This window comes from Electrona antarctica (genome assembly GCF_951216825.1).
Source record: "Electrona antarctica genome assembly, chromosome: 13".
Lineage (NCBI taxonomy): Eukaryota > Metazoa > Chordata > Actinopteri > Myctophiformes > Myctophidae > Electrona > Electrona antarctica.
This window is the reverse complement of record NC_136794.1, coordinates 23957596-23980498: the sequence shown is the minus strand read 5'-3', so window position 1 is coordinate 23980498 and position 22903 is coordinate 23957596. Positions and strand designations below refer to the sequence as shown.

General features: G+C 43.6%; 1 protein-coding gene across 1 annotated transcript in view; it reads left to right on the top strand.

Annotated features, from left to right (window-relative positions):
* Window positions 1-970: 970 nt before the first annotated feature.
* Window positions 971-22903, top strand: part of wnt10a (wingless-type MMTV integration site family, member 10a) — a gene marked incomplete at both ends in the record, with an annotated part of 40138 nt that continues 18205 nt past the window's right edge. Inside the window, 3 exons of the mRNA XM_079518486.1 lie at window positions 971-1032; window positions 4495-4760; window positions 17523-17896. Coding sequence (XP_079374612.1) covers window positions 971-1032; window positions 4495-4760; window positions 17523-17896 — 702 coding nt within the window. The remainder of the gene's footprint in view (window positions 1033-4494; window positions 4761-17522; window positions 17897-22903) is intronic.

The following is a 22903-nucleotide window of genomic DNA, read 5'->3' as shown; positions in this document are numbered from 1 at the left end:
AATGTCTGTGAATCACATTCCCCTTTGGGCCATGCAATAAAGAGCTGCTGTCCCACATAGAGAGAAGGCAAGTATTTATAGTCTCATATAAATAAAAAATAATCATCATTCTAATTCTTGTAGTCTTATCCTCATCAATATCACTTTCATTATACTTACTCCTCCTGAGGCTAAAACTCTGTCCCACAGTTGAATACGCACGCACACGCACGCACGCACGCAGCGCACCGCGCGCACACACACACACACACACACGCACACACACACACACACACACACACACACACACACACACACACACACACACACACACACACACACACACACACACACACACACACTTTTTTTTAAACTTCCTTCCTTATCCACGGATCTCTATCCCACTTTAACAAGGCACTTGACCTTCTCCGCCACTCTCCTGTATTCCCTGAGTGACGTAAAAAAAAGTGGGCTGGCAGAGTGCTAAGTGCAGTAGTTTAGAACGCTATCAGTGCTTGCTGAAACATCACTAGTCAACCAGACTTCAGATAGCGCGCCGATGTTATAGGCACACTCGTCTCCCTCGGATGTTATTCCAATGCAAATGTCTTGGCGGAGATACCGGGATGTGTACGGATGTGCGAGGGAGAGAAACACCACCTAGGACCGCTGTAATTGACCCATCTTCCAACTTGCCCCGTCCGCCCCATTCACTAAAGTTGAGAGGTTCATAGCGGCGCCGCTGAAACTTTCTTGAATGACTTCTGCCGCGTATCACATCTGGATTAGAGGATAGCAGCCTCTCCTGAGCCAAAGCGGAGCTGTCAAACCCAGCGCAACTTAAATGGACATGACCCTTTTCTGTTTTTCTTTTTTCCCTTTCCTACAACTCTTGAAAAGGCGCTTTGAAGAAGGAATATTGTACTTTATTTGAGTCTTTGACTCTATCTTTCGTTATTTATTATTTCGCAAAACCACAAATCATCACACAATGGAGCGTTCATTCCACAGACTGACTTGCGTCTTGATAGTAGTCTGTCTTTTGGATAAAAGGTGAGTTGACAATACAAATGCAGGATACCAATTAATAACGTGAATCATGACTATAATCCTTTATAACACTTCCACGGTTATTCTTTATCTATAGGCTAGGCTACGATAATCATAACACAATTCATCTCAAGTTATAGCCAATCAATTTACTTTATCACACAGGTCTCCTTTTTATATTTGATTAATTCCGGTTATTAACGGTACTTAGCCTACATTAATATAATTTATTAATGTCATAAGAAAGCAAGGGAAATATTATTGTCTATATGGACAATAGTTTAATTATGGACATTGTCCTCCACTTTGACTAGAACCAACTTTTTTCCAGACAGCTAAGCTGCAGAGCCTCTGGTCTTTCTGATCGACACAACACAGGCTGCTGTAGTTTAAACACAAAAAAAAGATGTATCATTTGTTCCTCTGTCACTATACATTTCATATTATCCACAATGATTGTGTCACATGTCACCTAAAGTCCAAATCAGTGGCTCTCAAAGTGGGGTCCAGGGAACTTCAGGGGTTCCTTGGGGGCGTTCCAAATCGACTTGCATGGACTGTAACCCTAAGAGTAGGCCTATACAAATGGAACCAAATAGAACCGCAATAAGGGCATCCTTGAAATTAAAACAAAAAAAGTTTGAGAACCACTGGCCTAAATTATAGCCTACTTCTCATGACCACAATTGGGCTCACTGACAATATGAACTCAGAAAGTTGTGTAGCCTATAGTGCTAGATAGATGGACAGATGAAACAGGACTTTCCTCAAAGCAAAGGTAGCAAACAGGTAGGAACAGAGCCCCAAGAGGAACTACAAAGGAGAGGAGCCTGTTCAAAGTTTAACCACTTGAGCCCTAGCATCCCTGTTCTGCATGGGCAACATTCACCTAGCATCCCTGTTCTGCATGGGCAACATTCACCTAGCATCCCTGTTCTGCATGGGCAACATTCACCTAGCATCCCTGTTCTGCATGGGCAACATCCTAGCATCCCTGTTCTGCATGGGCAACATTCACCTAGCATCCCTGTTCTGCATGGGCAACCCTAGCATCCCTGTTCTGCATGGGCAACATTCACCCTAGCATCCCTGTTCTGCATGGGCAACATTCACCTAGCATCCCTGTTCTGCATGGGCAACATTCACCTAGCATCCCTGTTCTGCATGGGCAACATTCACCTAGCATCCCTGTTCTGCATGGGCAACCCTAGCATCCCTGTTCTGCATGGGCAACCCTAGCATCCCTGTTCTGCATGGGCAACATTCGGTGAAGAGATTTGGTGTAGAGGGGAGAAAAAAAGAGCACAGCTCCAACTCAGGTCAGTTTTGACTAAGAATAGACGGTTTAAGTAGTTGATGCCAATTAGAAAGGGAAACTTAATAAGATGTTAAGATATCACAGTGCCAGTGGCTTATATTTAGATCTACCACTTAGGAGATAAATGGTCCGTATAGCTATACCGTTATATTGCCTACCTTACTACAGTGACCAGAGTTTCAAAAGTAGTACAAATTGTATTAGTGATTTTTGAAATATGGTTTATTTGATAAAAAAAAATAGGGTAATGCATAAACAATATTAATGAAACTACTAAAACGTGCAGACCTGCAACAGGTGTGTGTGTGTGTGTGTGTGTGTGTGTGTGTGTGTGTGTGTGTGTGTGTGTGTGTGTGTGTGTGTGTGTGTGTGTGTGTGTGTGTGTGTGTGCGCGCGTGTGTGTGTTTGGACATGTTCCTGGATGCACGTGTGAGTGTGTGTTCAGTCCTGCAGTGTTATCATGAGAAGAAGCATATCTTGCACATCTTGTAGCCTGTGTTGTTGTTATTGTTTCTCTGGGTAATATATCAGAACAGTGACTACGGTAGGCTACTGTCAGTTGAATACAAACTGTTATAAAACACACAATTGATAGATCTGCAACAGGCGCACCAGTGGATTGCTGTGCATATAGACATACAGTAGGTTCAATAAGGAGAAATGCACAAAAAAACATCATTAGGCAATTATGTCAATGCTGGGGAAGGCACCAGGGCACCTACTTTTAGACACGTAGAAATTGCTATTTTGTCAGACTTGTTCCCCCTTACATCTGCTGTTGTGACGAGTATGAATTGAATAACTGGCATTTACTAATTACTAGTAGGATACACTAAAAAAGAAAGACAACTGGAGTGGTCAATTTAGTGGACAGATTTCTCTGAAAGCAGGAGATGAAATGTCAATTTCTTTTGTTTCATCAGGAGACAGAACCTGGAGAAGTGCCGTTCAAACATGTACAGTTTGTACACGATACTGACTCCTTGTCTGAGAACGATGCTTTTACTTCTTTCGTTTATACAACTGAACAGAGGTTCATACGTTATGTTCTCTTCTGGCCCAAATTTTGTGCCTTCAAACCCTGTGACCCCAAATGACTCTTTAATACTGTCATCATAAACTCCTCAAGTCAGTCTTCCATTCAGTGTCAATGCCGTGTTTTGCTCCTTGAAGATCAGTGGTGGAAAGTAACTAAGTACATTTACTCAAGTACTGTACTTAAATACAATTTTGAGGTATTTGTACTTTATTTCAGTATTTCCAATTTCCACTACTTATACTTCTACCCCACTACATCTCAGAGGCAAATATTGTACTTTTACTCCACTACATTTATTTGTAAACTTTAGTTACTTTGTATATTTGGATTATTATTGCAAAACACACCACTTCAGCCCTGTATATTTCGGCCATTTGGAAATAGCAGATTTACAAGCTCACAATGTGTCACGATGCGATGCATTGTGAGCTTGTTGGCTATTTTAAAAAGTTTTTTTATATATATTTTTAACTTGTGAAATGGGACATTATGCACAATGACTACTTTTTACTTTTGGTACTTTAAGTACATTTTGATACCAATACTTTTGTACTTTTACTCAAGTAAATTTTGAATCCCAGACATTTACATTTACTATATTGCAGTATTAATATACTTAAGTACAAAATGTGAGTACTTTTTCCAACACTGTATGTAACATAGCGTGTACTAAAACACTTCCAGGGTAAATTATTACATTGACTCTACCCAGGCTATATCAGCCAACATCCAGTGTCCGTAGTGGTATTTCAGCAGCAGTGCAACTATTATAAAACAAAACTATTAAATACAAATATTCTGTTTGAAACTAAGCTCCCTTAACCTCTGGATGGGATGGACGCAGACACACAAAAACAAGACCATAAAACCTTTGAGTTCAGACTTTGAGTGGAGAACCCTCTCCAGCGCTGAATTCACCCTGACTGGTCAGAGACGATCGCTGCACTGCAAAAATGTGGAGTGTTAATTTAACCCTCAAGAGTACGGGTACATTTTTTACAATCTCATCAGTAAAATTAACAATCAGGACTTTGTCGTGTGCGACACCAGTGGAAAGCGCTGTCAGTCTGTAGTACACATGGATTGTATTTGTTTTACCTCCACGCAGGGCAAACTCCAATGAGATATTGGGCTTGAAAATCCCTAACATCGAACCCATCCTGAATGCCAACACTGTGTGCCTGACACTGCCCGGCCTCACGCGACGCCAGCTGGAGGTGTGCATGCGGAACCCGGACGTGACGGCGTCGGCCATCCAGGGGATCCAGATCGCCATCCACGAGTGCCAGCACCAGTTCAGGGGGCATCGCTGGAACTGCTCCAGCCTGGAGACCAGGAACAAAATACCGTACGACAGCGTGGTTTTTAAAAGAGGTTAGTTGGATGTGTTTTCTGCGCACCATGCAGATGAAATGTGTCGTTCCCCTTTCTCTTGAAACATCAAAGGTTTGCAGCAATTCTGTGGTTTCCGATTTTGTGACTTCTATCCCAAAGAGATTTTTTTTGTATTCATTTTAATACACAGCAAGGCATTCGCCATCTTCAAAGGAGGCTGGTGTCTTTAGCAGTCTACAAAACCCTCTCAGTTAGCTATAGTCTTTCTATACAATATTGACATTCTATACAGTGCCAATTACAGTAGCTAAAAAGATGGGAGATATGTCATTTTGAGTTAACCTTTGCACTATAGGCTACAATACAGTATAGCCAGGTAATACAATGCCTTAAAAGGGTATTGTTTCACACACAAAGCTCTTCTTACTTTTAACAAGATACCCTGAAAGTAGACAGGTTAGCAACAGGGCAGTGGTCAGAAAGATTGATATCCCATAGAAGCCCAGTAATAAAATACACTCATCCTTCAAATCCAGGAGAGTGATAATCAAAAGACCCCCTGACAATAACGTCGCTTCCCAAATGCTTATCTCCAGTGACAGACAGCAGGCCACTCTTGTATGGCATTTTCTAAACTACTAGCTACTCAATGGCCCGTACAATGGATCAGCTAACTTCAAAAGCAGTTAGTCACCTTTGGATTACTAAACCTAGTACAGATCAGTTTCCCTATGAGGCTTTGTAGTCTTCAGAGCTTCTCGCATCGGCCACAATGGATGAAAGAGGATCTTTACTGCTCTGAAGCTTTCGGTCCGACTCATCTGGGGTTATTTACTGTGAAAGACATCTGTTCCTAGCAGCCCAGGCACCTGGATAGATGCACAGGTACAATATATGCTTGATACTCAGAGTCCTGGGCTTTCAGTTGGCTTTCAGACAGTTTAACCACATGAATCCCAGTGTGCCTATTCCGGGCAAACATTTGGCTAGAATAGGCGAACAGTCCCTGAAAATAGCAGGTCTACAACCTCACAATGTGTTGTGTTGTGACGCGTTGAAAGATATATCGGTGAGAGAGATTTGCTGTGGAGGGGAAAATGTTTGGGGCTAAGGATTTACCCCTCTGGGACCCCGATCAATGAAGTATGGGTTTAAGTGGTTAATCAATCAATTTATGTATCAAAAGTCAAATGCTCTGGCATTTAAAGTATTGTCATTGCATTCATTGTCCTCCAATGAATGTGTAAATGTGGCTCATTGTCTGAGGCAAACATTAGATTACATTTCACTTTAATTTAATTACGCATGGCTTGGCAACAAGATGGCCATCTGGTGACGTAATGCAACACTAGTAAAACACGCACGCTATGTGCCAGGACTGTCAATCTGCTCCGAACGCAAGGTTGCACAACATTGACTTCGATGTTTTCTGAACGAAAGATGAATGCTCTCAACCTTCACAATGGGCTGCACGTCTTTGAAGGCAGTCGCACAGCCTTGGAATTTCCCTTAGCAAGGATAATTGACTGTTTAAATCCATCAAACCTTGATTTCAGGGGTGTCTTCACCAGAAACATTCCCCAAACCCACCCCATGCCACGGAGAATTCATTTTTACGGGCCCTCCAGATTCAAAATAGCAAAAGATTGCTTCAATTCACCCTGTGACCGCTGCAAGAACTTTTAGCCTTGTGACCTTGTGGTTAAGCTTAATACTAATACTGTCACTCTGGCCTATACACACCTCTGGTCTGACTTTCACTGGTTACTGACTCATTGAGAAGCTGTTTGTCATTATTAGCCACGGCAGTAGCTGCTTGTCTGGCATCCTTGTTTAGCCCCGGGTGCAGAAACTCCAAACCATTGATATAAACAACGTCTTTAAGTTGGATGATTCACCTATTACAGTACATGTTGATGAATTATGCACCACAGCAGTACTGAAATAGATGCAGATTTATGAGCTGCAACCTCTGTTGCGTGCAACTGGCTCAGGTAGGCGGTGTTATTCAGCGTGACACTTAAGACAGATGTGGATTAAGTGAAGTCTCACAGATTAATGCAACTTTTCTTTGTATAGATCTCTGTAGAAAAATATCCAGGCCTAATCTATGTACCAGCCAGTATGTTAGGTTTGTAATCATTCAATTATGTATTTGGTCAATGCCATTGCAACATAAAAACGTATTATTATTTTAGGTTGGATGGCTCACCCCTCATCAAATGCACAGAAGAATCACATACAAATTGATCAGTACTATGGGTACATTTTGACAACATCAGAGTTAAAAGATTGCTTCAGATTTGAGTGTGTAGCCACTCTTGTACTAGTGTTAAATAGTGATAGTGATGTAATATCAAATCAGAAGAAACTAGATGCTTTGCACCCTTTATATACAACTTTGAAACGTACATTAGTTACGTCACCAAGAATGGTGGCCCCCTATTGGCCGGCGGAGGACACCAACATACATAAATACCCAGCCGATACATACCCCCTATTGACCTTATACCCATTTTGAAACGTACTTTAGTTATGTCATTATGTCAAATAATGGTCCCTCATTGGCCGGTGGAATATACCGACATACATACCCAGCCGATCGCTGTTCTTGGTCCCTGATTGGCCGATGGAATACACCGACATACATACCCAGCCGATCACAGTACTTGCGCGCTCTGCTTGCACAAGTAACAAGTACAGTAATTGTCTTGGAGTCTTCCATCCAGGGTTAGATTGGCAGGATTCTGGTCAGACTTATACATCATTAAATACATGCATTTCTTTTTGGGAAAGGTAGACTGTTTGATATTTATGTTTGATAATATTTCGATGTGTCAATCCTCTTCTATATTAAAATTGCCTAATGGGTTGGTCGGCCTGTGGGTAACCGCTGCCCGTCAGGGCCCAAGCCACTATGGCTCAGACATAACCATATATAGAGTTCCCACTGCAGCTACACCCAAATATGGCATGTCATACTGACTGACATGCATGACCTCATACCCCAACATACCGTGTCGTCAGACTCAAACAAACCATTTAAGGATTCATATAAGGAGCTCCACGTCAACCATGACCATATATAGAGTTCCGGTTTGACCATTATCGGATTAGTAGATGTTTCTCACTCTAACAGTATGTTAGAGTGACAGCCAGATGAATTTTCCGGAAGTGCATTATTTGTCTATGGGACCCGGCGATTACCGGCGATAGCAGGCGAACAGGCGATGGTCGAAAAGTGGGCGGAGGAACGTCGCCCGAATATATAAAAATAATTCATCTTTTCGGGCGATAACGGGTGATTGGGTGATGTGTCGGCCGATGCTCGCCCGCTGTTAAAACACACTGTAACCTTTACCTCTTGAGTATCCATGGAAATCTAACATTGTCAACCCTAGATGTAGTTAATTGACACCCCACCATCAAACATCAAATGCATATAATTGTGGGTGCGATTGTATATGCGCACCGGGAGCACACTCACCTATTAGTTTGTATTGCACAGTGTGCTCTTGCGCTATATCCGAACGCAATATATGGAGTCAAATGCACATAATAACCCCGATCAAATGCACATATGCATGTGCGTATGGAGATCAACATGCACTGATGTCATACACACAAGGCTGGATTAACACCTCTGAGGTCCTCTGGGCACCGAAGCTCGAAGGGCCCCTCTGCACATGCACATGTGGACCCGTTTTGGTGACATTTTGGTGGTTTTGTTCTTCTTTTTTGGCGGTTTTATGCGGTTATGTTGGCCTATTCCCAGCTGACCCACATAGTAAGCAGAGGCAGGTGACAGAATCCGCCGTGTATTTCAGTGTTTTTACCTTTTTGTCAAGCCATCTGACGTACTATGCGTGCAGAATGTAAACAAAATTAAACCATGCTGGATAGCGGACGCACGTCTTTTATTCCATCTGAATCACCTCTCTCACCTGACCTCACACGGCCCAGTGGGCCCACCCACCTTGACAGCCAATATAGCGCATTGTTGCTGCTTTACACCCAATTGCACTTTCCAGCTGCATTCTTACCAATAATAAAACACTCATTTTGACTAATTATTTAGATAATTACAAAATGGGGGAAAAATAGGAGGGCCCCCTGATGCCCAAGGGCCCTGGAAACGTGCCCAAAGTGCCCATAATATGGTAGATCCGGCCATGCATACACAACATTAACCAAATGCACATATATGGAGGTTTTCAGACACATGTGGGCATATTATATTGGTTGGATCGGTGGTGTGAGGGCCACATATCGGCCTGAACTCTAGATGTGCAACACATTTCATTTTCCATTTTATTATTTAAATCTAAAACATGTCTTCTTCTTCTTTCAATAGTAAATCTACAAGTTATGTTGTGAGCGTGTAGATCCGCTACATTCACTATATGTTGCACAACAAAGTATAGGGTTTAAGAGGTTAAAGGACCACTTCACCCATTATTTTTAATCTTAATATAATTGGCCCTTAATGCTCATTATAAGATGCTGTCATTTTTGTATAATTATTGGTCTGCTTCTCAGAGGAAGGCAGGTTTGGTCATTTGAAACGAGATTTCAAACTTTTTCCTTTTTTTAATATTATTAAAGGACAACTTCGCCCATTTTCAACCTTTCTTCATATAATTAGTCCCCCCCCCCTCTCCCCCAGGGAGATCTGGGTGTGAGGGGGTTGTAGGGTTGCATCAGATTGAAGATATGGTTGCTTTGTAGGCCAACATCAGTGGTTTGTACAGTAACGCGGGAACAATGGCTTCAGTATAGCATGCAAACCTTCCAGGAATAGTAAGCTTCTTTCTATTAGCTTGTAATGCCCATTGATGATGTCATTGGTATAGGCAGGTTTCCGGACCCACCAAAGGGATGCAGAGTGTGTAGACATACAGTGTGCCGTCTTGTAAGTAATGAGCATTAGTAAGGTAGAATGTATATGAAGATAAGTGCTCCTGTAACCACAGGGGAGTTTTGCCATCCCCTGGAACCCCAATCGACACACCCTGCCTTCTACGAACAGCTTATAGGATATCAGATACTCTCCACTTCCATGTTTATCCGGGCTTCTAATTTCACTACAGCAGACTACTGCTGGATCATCCCTGGCTGTACCACTTATCTCCCCTCTGATGCGTTATGATGACCAATGTTATGGTTCTGTGTTCATCCATGCACTGGTGGAAGAAGTGCTCGATCTGTACTGTAATGTACATCTGAAAAGTAACTACTTACTAAAGTTTTCAAATAGTTGAAAGTAGAAAGTACAATATTTAAATTGCCTCTCACATGTAGTATAAGTTATAAATGAAACAAACAAACAAAAACAATACTCAAGTAAAGTGAAAGAACCTCAAGATAGTACAGTGAGTTCATCATGAGTAAATTGTACTTCCACCACTGCATCATCCCTGTTTAGCCTGGATTGAGAACTAGGCTAAAAAGGCAGTCAGACAGGATGTGGAGAGACAGGTGGGAGAAAACTCTCTCTCTCTCTCTCTCTCTCTCTCTCTCTCTCTCTCTCTCTCTCTCTCTCTCTCTCTCTCTCTCTCTCTTTCCTTCTGCCGGTGCTCTCACTCTCCCTTGCTAGGCTAGTACTCCGAGAGCTTTTACTCCCCTTGCCAGTGCGAGTGCTTGTGAATTTGCTCTCAGCACTTTCCCAACTCTTGGCGGCAAAAGCATAAACCAGTTTAGTTGGTTTCTGTAACACAAAGTGACAGTTTCCTTTTAATCTTTCATTCATTTTGCCACTTCCTCTGCCATCAGTTCAGCGGGGCGTGCCACGGCCAGTAAATTATTTGTTAGATTGATTTGTTCCAGGTCTCTCGGCTGGCCTGCGCTCCAGAGCCGGGCACATGGCGGGGCAAGAGCTGAAACAGCCTTTCCATGTCTGTGGCTCTGGGCTGCACCTAAGTGCCATCCCTCCCGCTTCCCTCATGTTGCCACACACACACACACACACACACACACACACACACACACACACACACACACACGCACACGCACACGCACACGCACACACACACACACACACACACACACACACACACACACACACACACACACACGCGCACACACACACACGCACACGCACACACACACACACACATATGCACGCATGCACATGCACACGGCCATACATGCGGCCACGGCCACACACACACACACACACACACGTAAAAGTACACGTACACAACCACACGCACACACTCTCTGTGCATATGAAATTAATCATTTGTTTTGACAGTCAGTGTTTTGTTGTTCCTACAACTATAATTGTCCACAATGTTATGCCTTGGACAATGGGATGGATAAGTAACCTTATCTTAAAAAAGAAAGAAATGGATTCAAAATCCTGAGATGTTAACTTTATATTTTTTCGTTTTTTTTAAACTTTTTATCAGACGATTTCTTTTCACCCGGTGCCAATTGCCGAAACTGTAATCCTGGGCGCTACTCTCCCTCTGCCAACCTGGGGAGAGTCCCGAACTGAGCTCATGCTTCCTTCAATGCATGAGGAGTGAGCATGAGCCGCTTCTTATCACTTAACAGGGGGGAGTTTCCCTGGTGGGACATTGGCACGATCAGGGGGAGGCAGTATATAGACCAGGAGTACTAAATGTTTTTTGTGAGGGTACCTACATACCCTAGGCCTGGGGACATGGGGAGAACTCCACACAGAAAGGCCCTTTCGCCAACCCCACATAGGGTATGGGCGCTGATGACGCGGAGGAAAGGGCACATCCCCAGTGACCACAGCATCTCCAGCGGGAATCGAACCCGAGACCTTCTAGCTATGAGGTGACAGCGCTACCGACTGCGCTACTGTGCCCCGATAGGCCTATGGTGTCACCCATTCATTGTGGTTAAGAATGAAATGTATATTCACCCTCTCTGAATTTGATCGAGGTTAGAAGTTACAAACCTCTATAGTTTCTCTCTTTATCCAGGTAGCTTAGTCGCTAGAGCACTCACCTTTGGACTACAAAGTTATGGGTTCGATCCCAGACACCGCCAACTCAGCGTACAACTCAGAACAACTTGGGTAACTACTGTAGTAAGACGTGTGGTTAAGTAGACCTACTGGGAGCTGATTGTACGCTCCACCTCAACAATTTGTCTCTGTGGTCTAGTGCATTGAAAAGAGGATAGATAGACACCTGATAGACAATAAGCCACTCATACCTACTCACTTATACTTATTTACTTACCTACTTATAGTTGCTCTCTGATGGACCATAAACACAACCAGAATGAATTAATGGAGAGAGATAGCCCACACTTTGTGCACTGTGTCGCCAGAAATGTATAAAAATAAATAAAAGTCATTCCACATTGTACATAGTGGGTGGGGTCTAATGTTCATCACTCAAAGCAGAGCCACGTAACGTTGAGTATAAAACGGTTAGGCCTACTTCCACAGAGAACTTGTTCGGTTTCAGAAAGCTGAAAAAAGCTCAACTTCATTTGAAGTTTGCTGCCAGTTTTAGTGACAGTGGTGATACTGGCAGCTGCAAGAGCAAATGCCATGAGAGTGAGTTGCAGCAGCAATTTTCTGCTTCATCCAACTTTTCTTTGTAATCAAAGTTTACAAAAGTGAAGCAAGCCAATAACATGTCTATCATGTCAAGCTGTAGGCTGTTCTTAAAATAAAATAAATACAAATATATAAAGTTTTTATTAAGATATAAACAAGGAAATAACATCAGGCTTCGCTAAAAAGAGAAATAGAAGTTAATGGCATTTTATTTGACTCCCAACGAGCAGCCTGAATAATTTCCCCCGCAAGCAGTGGGTTATAAAATCTTAAGTGGTTTCTTTTCATGTGTTCTTTACAAGTTTCCATTATAATCCTCACTATTTTCAACACCAGTAAGTGATTGCCAGTAGAGCTGCCTTTATAGAACCTGAGGGTTCCATGCTTACACGCAGTAAGCTGAGCCCCAACAGCAAACACCAAGGGAAATTCTAAAGGGTACAAGTGTAAGTGCTTCTGCACTTCGCCCTGCAATATTTAAGGATTGCACAGAAGATATGAAGGAGGCGTACGTTCAGAGGAACAGATTGAAGTGCACTGAGCAATGGGAGGCATGCGTACTGTATGTCCGTGAACAGAGAGGAGGCAGGAGGAAGTTGGTGGGGAGAGGCAGAGAAAGAGAGGCAGCATTGATAATTAAAGATAGTTGTTCTCATTACTTGTGCCTCTGCAACAGTGTCAGATATTGTCGCTGTCAGGTGGAAACCGTGTATGTCCAACACGTTACTTTTCAGCAAATGAAGAAGAAAACCTGTGTAACAGTGGATAGTCATTAGCTCTTGTTAATACTTTTCATTGATAAAATATATATTTTTAACCACTTTCACTTTCAAATTCTTTCCAAAATAGCAAAAATAGCAGATCTACAAGTTAGCAATGTGTCATAATGCAATACATTTTGAGCTTGTAAACCTTAGCTTGAAAATAGCTATTTGCTACTTTTGCTCGACAATGTTGTACAACGGAGTAGGGCATTCATTTATGAAAAAAACGTTGAATTGTGGAGATATAAGCTTTGTGGCTGTCTATGTTAGACAGAGAGGAGGGGGAACAGGGATCAAATGACAAATGATACAGGCTCATTACATGCACCTTAACTTAACGTACTTAACTATTGCCTTTAGAAGCCACCGTTTTTCAAAGGATAAAGGTTGGAGGAGGCTGAGCCTGCACGTAATTATCCTCTTCATCTTACACATGTATATTGCATGTTATTCACTCCTAAAACCTCCATTATATATAATGGCATGATGAGGAAAGAGAAAAGGGTCAGCCCCAGAGCGGATTACATGACAGATCAAATGCTAGCCATCTGATGCAAGTTAACAAACCAGCCTATGACTCACAGCCAGCGGGCCAGTCGGTCAGCCAGCCAGTGGTACTGAAGCTATAGTCAGCCTGCAGTAGCTAGCCATATTAATGGTTTACAGGTTGGATAAAAGAGCTGAGGAAAGGGTTTGATGATTTAAAGCAGGGATTAGGTACAGCACTGACAATTCAGAGGGAGACAGAGAGAGAGAGAGAGAGAGAGAGAGAGAGAGAGAGAGAGAGAGAGTGTGTGTGTGTGTGTGTGTGTGTGTGTGTGTGTGTGTGTGTGTGTGTGTGTGTGTGTGTGTGTGTGTGTGTGTGTGTGTGTGTGTGTGTGTGTGTGTGTGTGTGTGTGTGTGTGTGTGTGTGTGTGTGTGTTTCCGTCTGTGATATCTCCGGTACCGCTGACTTATTTGCAGTGAAACTGTGGACACACACTTCCTGGACGGCACAGCAGATGTTTTCACATGGGCCTGTTATAGTAACACCAGGGGGCCGACTTTTACAAAACACATTTTTTGACAGTACACCTACAGATTATGTCCAAACATCACGCAAATCGGTACGCAATATCTCTATAGTCATTAAACGAAACGGGTCTTTCAAAATTTTCATACTCCTTCCTGATGGCTAAGATTGGCTTCCAAAGTTTGCAGGAGTGCTCCGGTTTGAACAAAGTGCCTTTACCTAATACCTATAACTGCACTGATCTTTGTATTAGTCCGGCAGCCGACAGGCTTATTTTGTTTAAAGTGGGAAATGTACTATTTTTTGGTCTTTTTTATTGGCCTAAAATATGTCTATATACATACATTCATGAATCCACTTGCTGACCGGCTGTCGGCATTGAGATTTTTTTTAATAGGGGTTTATATGTGACCATTGATTGATTGATTGATTGATTGATTTAAGTAGCCTATTTATTGTTTGCAGAATTACAGTACAATTACAGTACAATTTCAAGTAAGTACAAAAACTGTCAACTGTGAGTGGACGACACCATAAAGTATTACACTTACTTGTTTACAAGAGGCTCCACCATTTTCAATTCTCATAACATTTAGACGTACAAATATACACTTCTATATAGCCAAAAACATTACATTTACGGGGGCCAGCGAATTGATGCAGTCCGTAGGTGCCCTTTGAGAGCGGTTTTGAAGGAGTCAAGGAATTCACATGTCTTAATGACTGTTGGTAGCCGCGTTCCACATTTTGGTGGCATAGTAGCGAAATTAATTTAGTCCCTTGTTTGTGCCGAATCTGGGTTGCACATGATTTGTTGTCTCTGGTGCTGGGGGAGTGGACTTCGTTGACATTAAGGAAGTATTTAGAGGGTACATGGGTACTGTATCTTGGTGGTGTAGCGAATGCGGAATGCTGGTTTAGTAATAAATGTACTAGTAGCCATCATAAAACTATATGGCACTTGTTCTCAATGTGGGATCCGGGGAACCCCAGGGGTCCTTAGGGGTCCTGCTAAATGATTGATGGTTAGGAACCAGGGGGGTTCCATGGGGTCCCCTGCTAAATGATTGATGGTTAGGAACCAATGTACCCCCTATGATTCTGTAACTCAGAGAGTGTACAAATTAACCAAATGGATCCGAATCCGATCCAGTTTAGATTGGGGGCCGCAGAGAAAACAGATTTGTATCAAATTAAACTGTGTGTGTGTGTGTGTGTGTGTGTGTGTGTGTGTGTGTGTGTGTGTGTGTGTGTGTGTGTGTGTGTGTGTGTGTGTGTGTGTGTGTGTCTGTGTGTGTGTGTGTGTGTGTGTGTGTGTGTGTGTGTGTGTGTGTGTGTGCATGACTGCTGCAACATTTATACATTGCTGCTCTGTTCTCAAGAGGAATTGTCTGGAAACCACGGTGGTGTGAATGTGAGATTGATGAAGTGAGTGTGTGTCTCTGTCTCTGTGCGTGTGTGCTTGTGTGTGTGTGTGTGTGTGTGTGTGTGTGTGTGTGTGTGTGTGTGTGTGTGTGTGTGTGTGTGTGTGTGTGTGTGTGTGTGTGTGTGTGTGTGTGTGTGTGTCTGGGGGGGGGCTGTTCTTGGCATGTACATACACGATTACATAAATACTGTACAATCACGGCAGCAAGACAAGCCGGCCAGGCTGATATATAGGCAGGACAGACACAAGGTGACCCAGCCCTCTTTCTTTATTAGCAGTGTGTCAGTGTGTCCTCTCTTAGGGGAGTGGTTGGTGGGGGTCTGCTCACTTTCAGCTGGCCCACCGGGATACGCTATGCAAGTGTTTGGAACACTTAAATGCTATTGTCCCAGATGTTACTCTTGTTTTTATAAGACATGTGGCATGTGCTTTATGCGTGTGTGTGTGTGTGTGTGTGTGTGTGTATGTGTGTGGGTGTGTGTGTACAGTACACACTATGCTTGTACTCTTAAGCCTGATTTATACTTAATTGCATGCTGCTGTCACTCACCAAAAATAGCCGACAAGCGCACAACAGCGTTGCAGTGCAACACCTTCTGAGTGTATAGATCGGCTATCTTTGTGCAGGACAAAGTATAATCAAGCAAAACCTTAAACTGCATTTGCCTCTTTCTCCTTTTTTAGTGTTCATTTAACTCTGACAGTGTAAATGGTTTACATTTTTAAGGCCTTAAGTGTCCTCAAATATAAAGGGCTTAAATATCCTCAAATATAATCTTTCATCAAATTGCACTTTTTGACAAAATAGCCATCAAAACATGGTAATTGGTGGTCTAAGGACCTGGACCACCAATTGCATTGGAAAGTCTTGACCTAGACTCTAAATCAGGACATTCCAATGCATCAGAACCATAAATCTGGCATCGGTCGGGCTCTAATCCTGCATTCTGGTTCAATTCTTATGTCACCTCTCAGGAAGGTGTTTGTAATCTGTAAAGCAACAGTGGAGCAGTATAAAGAGGGAGGATTCGTAGTGATCCCTCGGGGCAAATAAATGACTCCTCTGCATTGACCCAGCAGAACATAACCTACTGGCTGCTCATGTGGTGAGGATGAGCTGGGGGGACACGTTAGTGCTTAAGTGTCTTGCTCAGGGACACTTCGACACTTGAATTGGGTGAGCAAGCCTAGATAGATAGATATTTTATTGTCATTGCTTGCACGAAACAACGAAATTCAGTTCAGAGCTTCACCTCTCTCCCCATAAGCTATGGCTGCCCCAATGTTAATGTATACTTCTTTTCTTTCTTTTAGAGCAAACATCTTTGAGGGGTGCTAGTGACTCCAATGCATGGACGTCATACGTCATATGGCTACGGAGTGGATATTACAATTCTGAGCACTTATGACGTAAATCGTTTGCCAGCCAAGTCTATGGACCTTAATGTTTGTTTAGTGCACTAAATGATGACGTAAGACGTCATGTGGCCGATATAAATACAGTGTAAATACGAGTGTGACTTTTGAGTGGTGCAACCACTCCTATAGACAGCTATGTGTGGGGCTGTGTCCCTGGGTCTGCCCCTGTGTCCCTGGGTCTGTCCCTGTGTCCCTGGGTCTGTCCCTGTGTCCCAGTGTCCCTGTGTCCCTGGCTGTGTCCGAGCACGATAGCGTTATAGTGTTTGTTCACCACCAAGTGTCACTGTTGCACAGCCTAACACACAGACACAGGCACACACAGGCCAGGGAGGAGGGCTTGTACAGTACAGTACAGTACAGTACAGTACAGTACAGTACAGTACAGTACAGTACAGTACAGTACAGTACAGTACAGTACAGTACAGTACAGTACAGTACAGTACAGTACAGTACAGTACAGTACAGTACCACTCACTTCAGACGGGTCTGATTTTTAAGTAACATCCCTGCCCAATGTCTTTTACTCGTCTCAGATTCAGATGGACATAGGAACAAATCTCGCCACCATGCACCTTCATAATCCTTCACAACCCCTTTTTCCTCTTCCTCTTATCTCCTGTGACCGCCCCCCACCAAGGTTTCCGAGAGAGCGCCTTCGCGTACGCCATCGCGGCGGCCGGCGTGGTCCACGCCGTGGCCAACGCCTGCTCCATGGGCAAGCTGAAGGCGTGCGGCTGCGACGAGAACCGGCGCGGCGACGAGGAGGCCTTCCGCATCAAGCTGCACCGTCTGCAGGTGGAGGCCATCCACCGGGGGAAGGGCATGGTGCACGGCGTCATGGAGCACTTCCCCGCAGAGCTGCCGGGGCCCCAGGACTCCTGGGAGTGGGGCGGCTGCAGCCCCGACGTGGAGTTCGGCGAGAAGTTTTCGAGGGACTTCTTGGACGCCCGCGAGACCAACAAGGACATCCACGCCCGCATGAGGCTGCACAATAACAAAGTTGGGAGGCAGGTGAGTGCGGAGGGGGAGTGAGGGGTAGAATCTGTGTGAGAGAAAACTAATTTACAGTGTCCATCTATCTATAAATGCGCCAAGTCTCTGTATGTACTGTACGTACGTACGTCTGTAATCCACCTAACTCCAGCCAGGTGTCAAGTCTGTCAGATCGCCGGTTGTCCATAACCAGCACAAAAGCCTCTGCCCACCTGTGCCCAGGCTCCGGACAGGGCCCAAATCCAGATCACGCCTAGATCTCCATATACGGAGCTGGCCTTTTCTGCCATCACAATGATGTTCTGACATCACAATGTTGCGCGACCTCGCCCTTTATTAGCCAATTGATCACACCTGATCACCCCCCAATGGGCACAGCTGTTCTAGTTATTGGATAAAGTCTGTAAAGGGAAAAAAAAGCACATTTCCACCTGGTCTGCCTGCCTGCCTGCCTGCCTGCCTGTCTGCCTGTCTGTCTGTAAGTGTATGATATGCAGTATGGTAGACATTCTACTACTCTACAGTATTCGGCAGAGAATAGATGTACTGAAGATAACTGCTCTACCACTGAACTGTTCACTGTTCTGCTTGATCTCTCCCAAGGAGAAAGGTTTGGAACAATTTGGTGTTACGAGTGGAAGATAGATGTAGGTTCAAGCTGTTGTACAATGACCATGCACTGTAGAGGGAAAGATATATTTACTTGTAAAGCAGGTGGAGAGTGTGGGTGAGCTCAGGGCCTGTGGGCCAATGCTCACGTCATAATGAGCAAACACAGTCACTTTATTGGCTCAATCCACACCAGCCTGTCATTATTACATCCTGATTTAATGTGTTTGGCCTGTGCGTGTGCCGTGTACAAGAGTGAATTGGGAGTGTGTTTATGTGTGTGTGTGTGTGTGGGGGGGGGGGATCTGTCTAAGATCCCCAGGCTGTTACCAGTTCTTACTTGACAGTTGAAGAATTGCAGAATAATAACAGAATGCAGTCTTAGTTATATGAGCATTATTAGAATCAAAACATGAGTTAATTTGGCTGCGCTGATCCATGTTACTGTAAAATGTTGAGAGGGCAGCCAGTGCTGATCGCTGAAGGGGTGCATAAAATGTCTGCTGAGTCACTCTTGCCACAGTGCCTGGATATGCATATATACAGTACATCTAATTTCACCCAATCATTAAATGCCCTGCTTTCGAGATGGGTTTGTTGCAGAGGTCACCACCATACCTCTTATCTAATCAAGCGTCTTGTTGTTGGCTATTTATGCATGCTCAATTTCATCAACTTAACAGCTCTTCAGAGGGAGCTTCTGTTCTCCACTATGTTTCACATGGACAATTGAAGGGAGATTGTGCATATAGCCAATATAAATCACAAGCTCATTGAGTATCTGACCAGTCACACACAATGTTTGCATTGGTGTCTCTGCGGTGATATCAGGTTATTTATAAAATGTTGGAGATGCAAGAACTGCAAGAACAAACTTCAGGCACTGTGTTTGCTCTTCAATCATGTAATTTTGTACTGTATTTTTCTGTTCATTATAAGGATGATCTTTAAATGTTACATTCCTATGGGACAGAAGGGCTCACAGTCACAACTCACTTTTAATGCTCCAACTTCAGCAGCAAACAACTAGTAGCAAACGTTTAAACCTTGTACTACTGGTACTATTTAAAGTCACCCTGTTTAACATAATAACCCTGCCTGTAATGTCCCTTTGGCAGTGATTTGTAACTAAAATATGAAATGAACTTATTATGAACTTACACCAACTAATAATTGGCTGTAGGAGGCAGGTATATTTTCCATTTGGTTACATACATTTGTACCCTCTCAGAGTTAAATTAATACAGAGGATTTCACTGTGTAGGCTATTTACCCCCTTGGGCAATGGAAGAGAAAGATGTAAATGACAGTGATAAGCCCTGATGGCTTCCAGCACTGTAGTGGAACACACTGTAAATTGCTCATTGTTCACTGCTTCCTCCCGTGTAATTTGGGCCTGTATCTGTCCATCAGTTTACTTCTGGTTCCCTTGATTATGCAGACAAAACACAAATGTAGAGCGAGTCACCCAAGCTCAGCAGCGCAACATATCCCAGCAGCAGTACTAGTACCAGCAAGTATACAGTCATAGTACTAGCAGTTGTATTAGTAGCACCACCAGTAACAGGGCGTCGCAGCCAGTTCGTCTGTGACAGTGACCTGCCAGCCTCATTCTCCTGGATGCTATAGATAGTATCACTCACCTTTGTTACCCCCCCCCCCCCCCCCCCACCCCCAATCCAGCATTCACAGTGGAGATTGGACTCTACAGTCACAGAGGAGGAGCTGAACTTGAGTCCAATATGCCAGGGGAGATTGTACTTCCACACACTGGCCATGATGTTCAGAGCAGGTATTTGAAGTCACTGGCTTCTTTCGTTGCGGTGCCTCCTGTTGCGATTTAGAAGTGGATGGTGATAAGCTAGGTTTTCTTGGCATTAGCCCCAAAGCCTGCTTTGGCACCCTCTGGCTCCTCTCTGGCCAAGAGCTCTGGTGCCTGCTCCACATGGTCAGATAGCAGGCAGATGTCATCTGCATAGTCTACAGGTCTAGGACAACATGGAGTCTTAATGTCTTTCTGTACTACACGTGCTGTTTACATTCCGGACAAGTAAAGTATTCAGTCCTAGATGCTACTTAAGTCCTAGATACAGTAATAGTAGTATTAGCAGTAGTAGCAGCAGCAGCAGTAGTTGTGTTACTGTAACAGTATTATATTAGTATAGTTGCAGTAATAGTTGTAATATTAGGAGCAGCAGCACTTCTACTACTACTACTACTACTACTAATTGCTGCTGCTTCTACTACTACTTTTACTACTATAGCAAATACTGTAGTACCAGGTAGCAGTAGTACCAGAAGTTGTTGGTACATAGATAGATTTCAAGGAACATGGTTGATGGTTATGCTGAATGGAAATCAATCTTTGATGGGTGATTAGTTTAATATTAGGATGGAGGGAGGTATTCTTCTGTCAGTTGAAGTGTGACGACACATATTGTATCAATAAGCCTAAAGAATAACAAGGTGTTGCTTATCTTACTGACACTGTTTATGGCAGGCGTTATTTCAATGACACGCTGATATATGATGTTAAACGATTCTCCGTCATAAAAATCTGAATTGACTGAACGTTGGCAGAGAAGGACTCCTTTTGATCAACAGTTTCTGACAGAATTTGTGCGGTGTCAAGAGAGTTTCATGGTGCAGGCCACTTCTCTCCGCTGGTTTTGCCAAGAATTAGTGCTTGGCACCAGTATCTGATTATGTGTGAGAAGAAAACACATTAGCCAGTGGGATGTGTCTTCAAACTGTCAGGCTTTGACGTACAAGACAAGACATGGAAAGCCGTAGATGTGATCTGAGTTGAAACAAAAACTTCCAGAACAAGTTTATTTAGGCTACTGTGCTACAGAAACAGTCAGCCCTTGTGCAAGGTCACGATCATAGTTCTAGGATATGCGTTGATATGATGCTTATATGAAGGTTAATGTCTGGAGCACTGAGTGAAAGCAATTGTTCCAGCCAGGTGAGAACCGCAATAGTAGCCAGCTACTTCCCAGAAATGCCAGGTGCTGAAAAAAGGAAATATAAACAAAGCCAACAGCTTTATTTTAATTTACAGTTACATTTGTCCTAAGATTTGCAGTTTAGGGATGACAAAAAAAATCTATATGTATTTATTTTATTGTATTCTTTTGTTAGAAACAGCGTTTTCATTCCTAGCCTACTAGCCAAGCATAGCTGTTTTCTCCTCTGGACAGCCATAGGGTATCTTTCTAACAAGACAAACTTTGATCTTTCTGACCCAAGGTTTTGATCTTTGACTCAAGGTCATTGGCTACATCAAGGAAACAACCTATTCTTCAGGAAGTATTGTGCATGCCATATGTGCCCAGGGTGACTGATGTCCCTAACCTTCTCCTCTTGTGTTGTGACGATGACCGGTGATGACCTTGGCCAGAGGTCAAAAGTGAAGCACCAATGGACCTCTGTCAACTTACCTATCTGACAGATCAGCTTACACCTAATTTCTGTCAGACAAAAACAACAAAAAATACATATCCAGGATGTTGTCTGTAATGAAGGAGAAACTTTGATATATTTTCTTTTGGTAGGAACGTCATTCTAACTGGCCACAGAGAGGACCAAATCTGGAGTAACAAGGTTTTTATACATGACTGCAGTGAGTGATGTTACTCTGACTACAGGGCCCGTCTACGTTGTCACAGCCCACCACAGGCTGTGTATCACCACTCTTAATGAGCTTGCACGCACAATGAAACAATCACGGTCTGGAAATGTAATACACAGTAAGGCATAGAGAGACTAATGGAGAGGAAGAAAAAGGCAGAGGGGGGGTGGGGGGGCAGAGAGATAGAGCAAGAAAAAGAGAGAGAACACAGTATGACTCATTACAGAGCTGTTACAGAACACCACGCACCTTGATGACTTCAAACAACTTAGAAAACCTCAACAAACCCTTTCTAAGACCTCATACGCATACACACGTGTGTGTGTGTGTGTGTGTGTGTGTGTGTGTGTGTGTGTGTCTGTGTGTGTGTGTGTGTGTGTGTGTGTCTGTGTGTGTGTGTGGGGGGGTCCACATGGGGGGGTCCGCATGCAAACAGACATTATATGTACACACTATGCACACACACAGCCCCCAGAATCAAGCAGAAAACACTGACAGGTGGGGCCTCAAAATAATGCCTCCCCTCCCCTCTGAGTCTCCCTATCTCTCTCCCTCGCTTTCCTCCCACCGACCCACCGCCACCTCTATCCCTCTACACCCCCCCCCCCCTTTTCAGAGAAGCAGTCTTTAAGCAGAGGAATGTGGTGGTTTTTTAGCGGGGTGTGCATGTCGCCTCATGCCCACCCCGGGGTTCTCACGATGTCCCGTCTTGTTTTTAGCCCTAATTAGTGGCTGCTGGCAGTTTGGAAACAGATGTTTAAAACCCTGCAAAAGATTTTAGA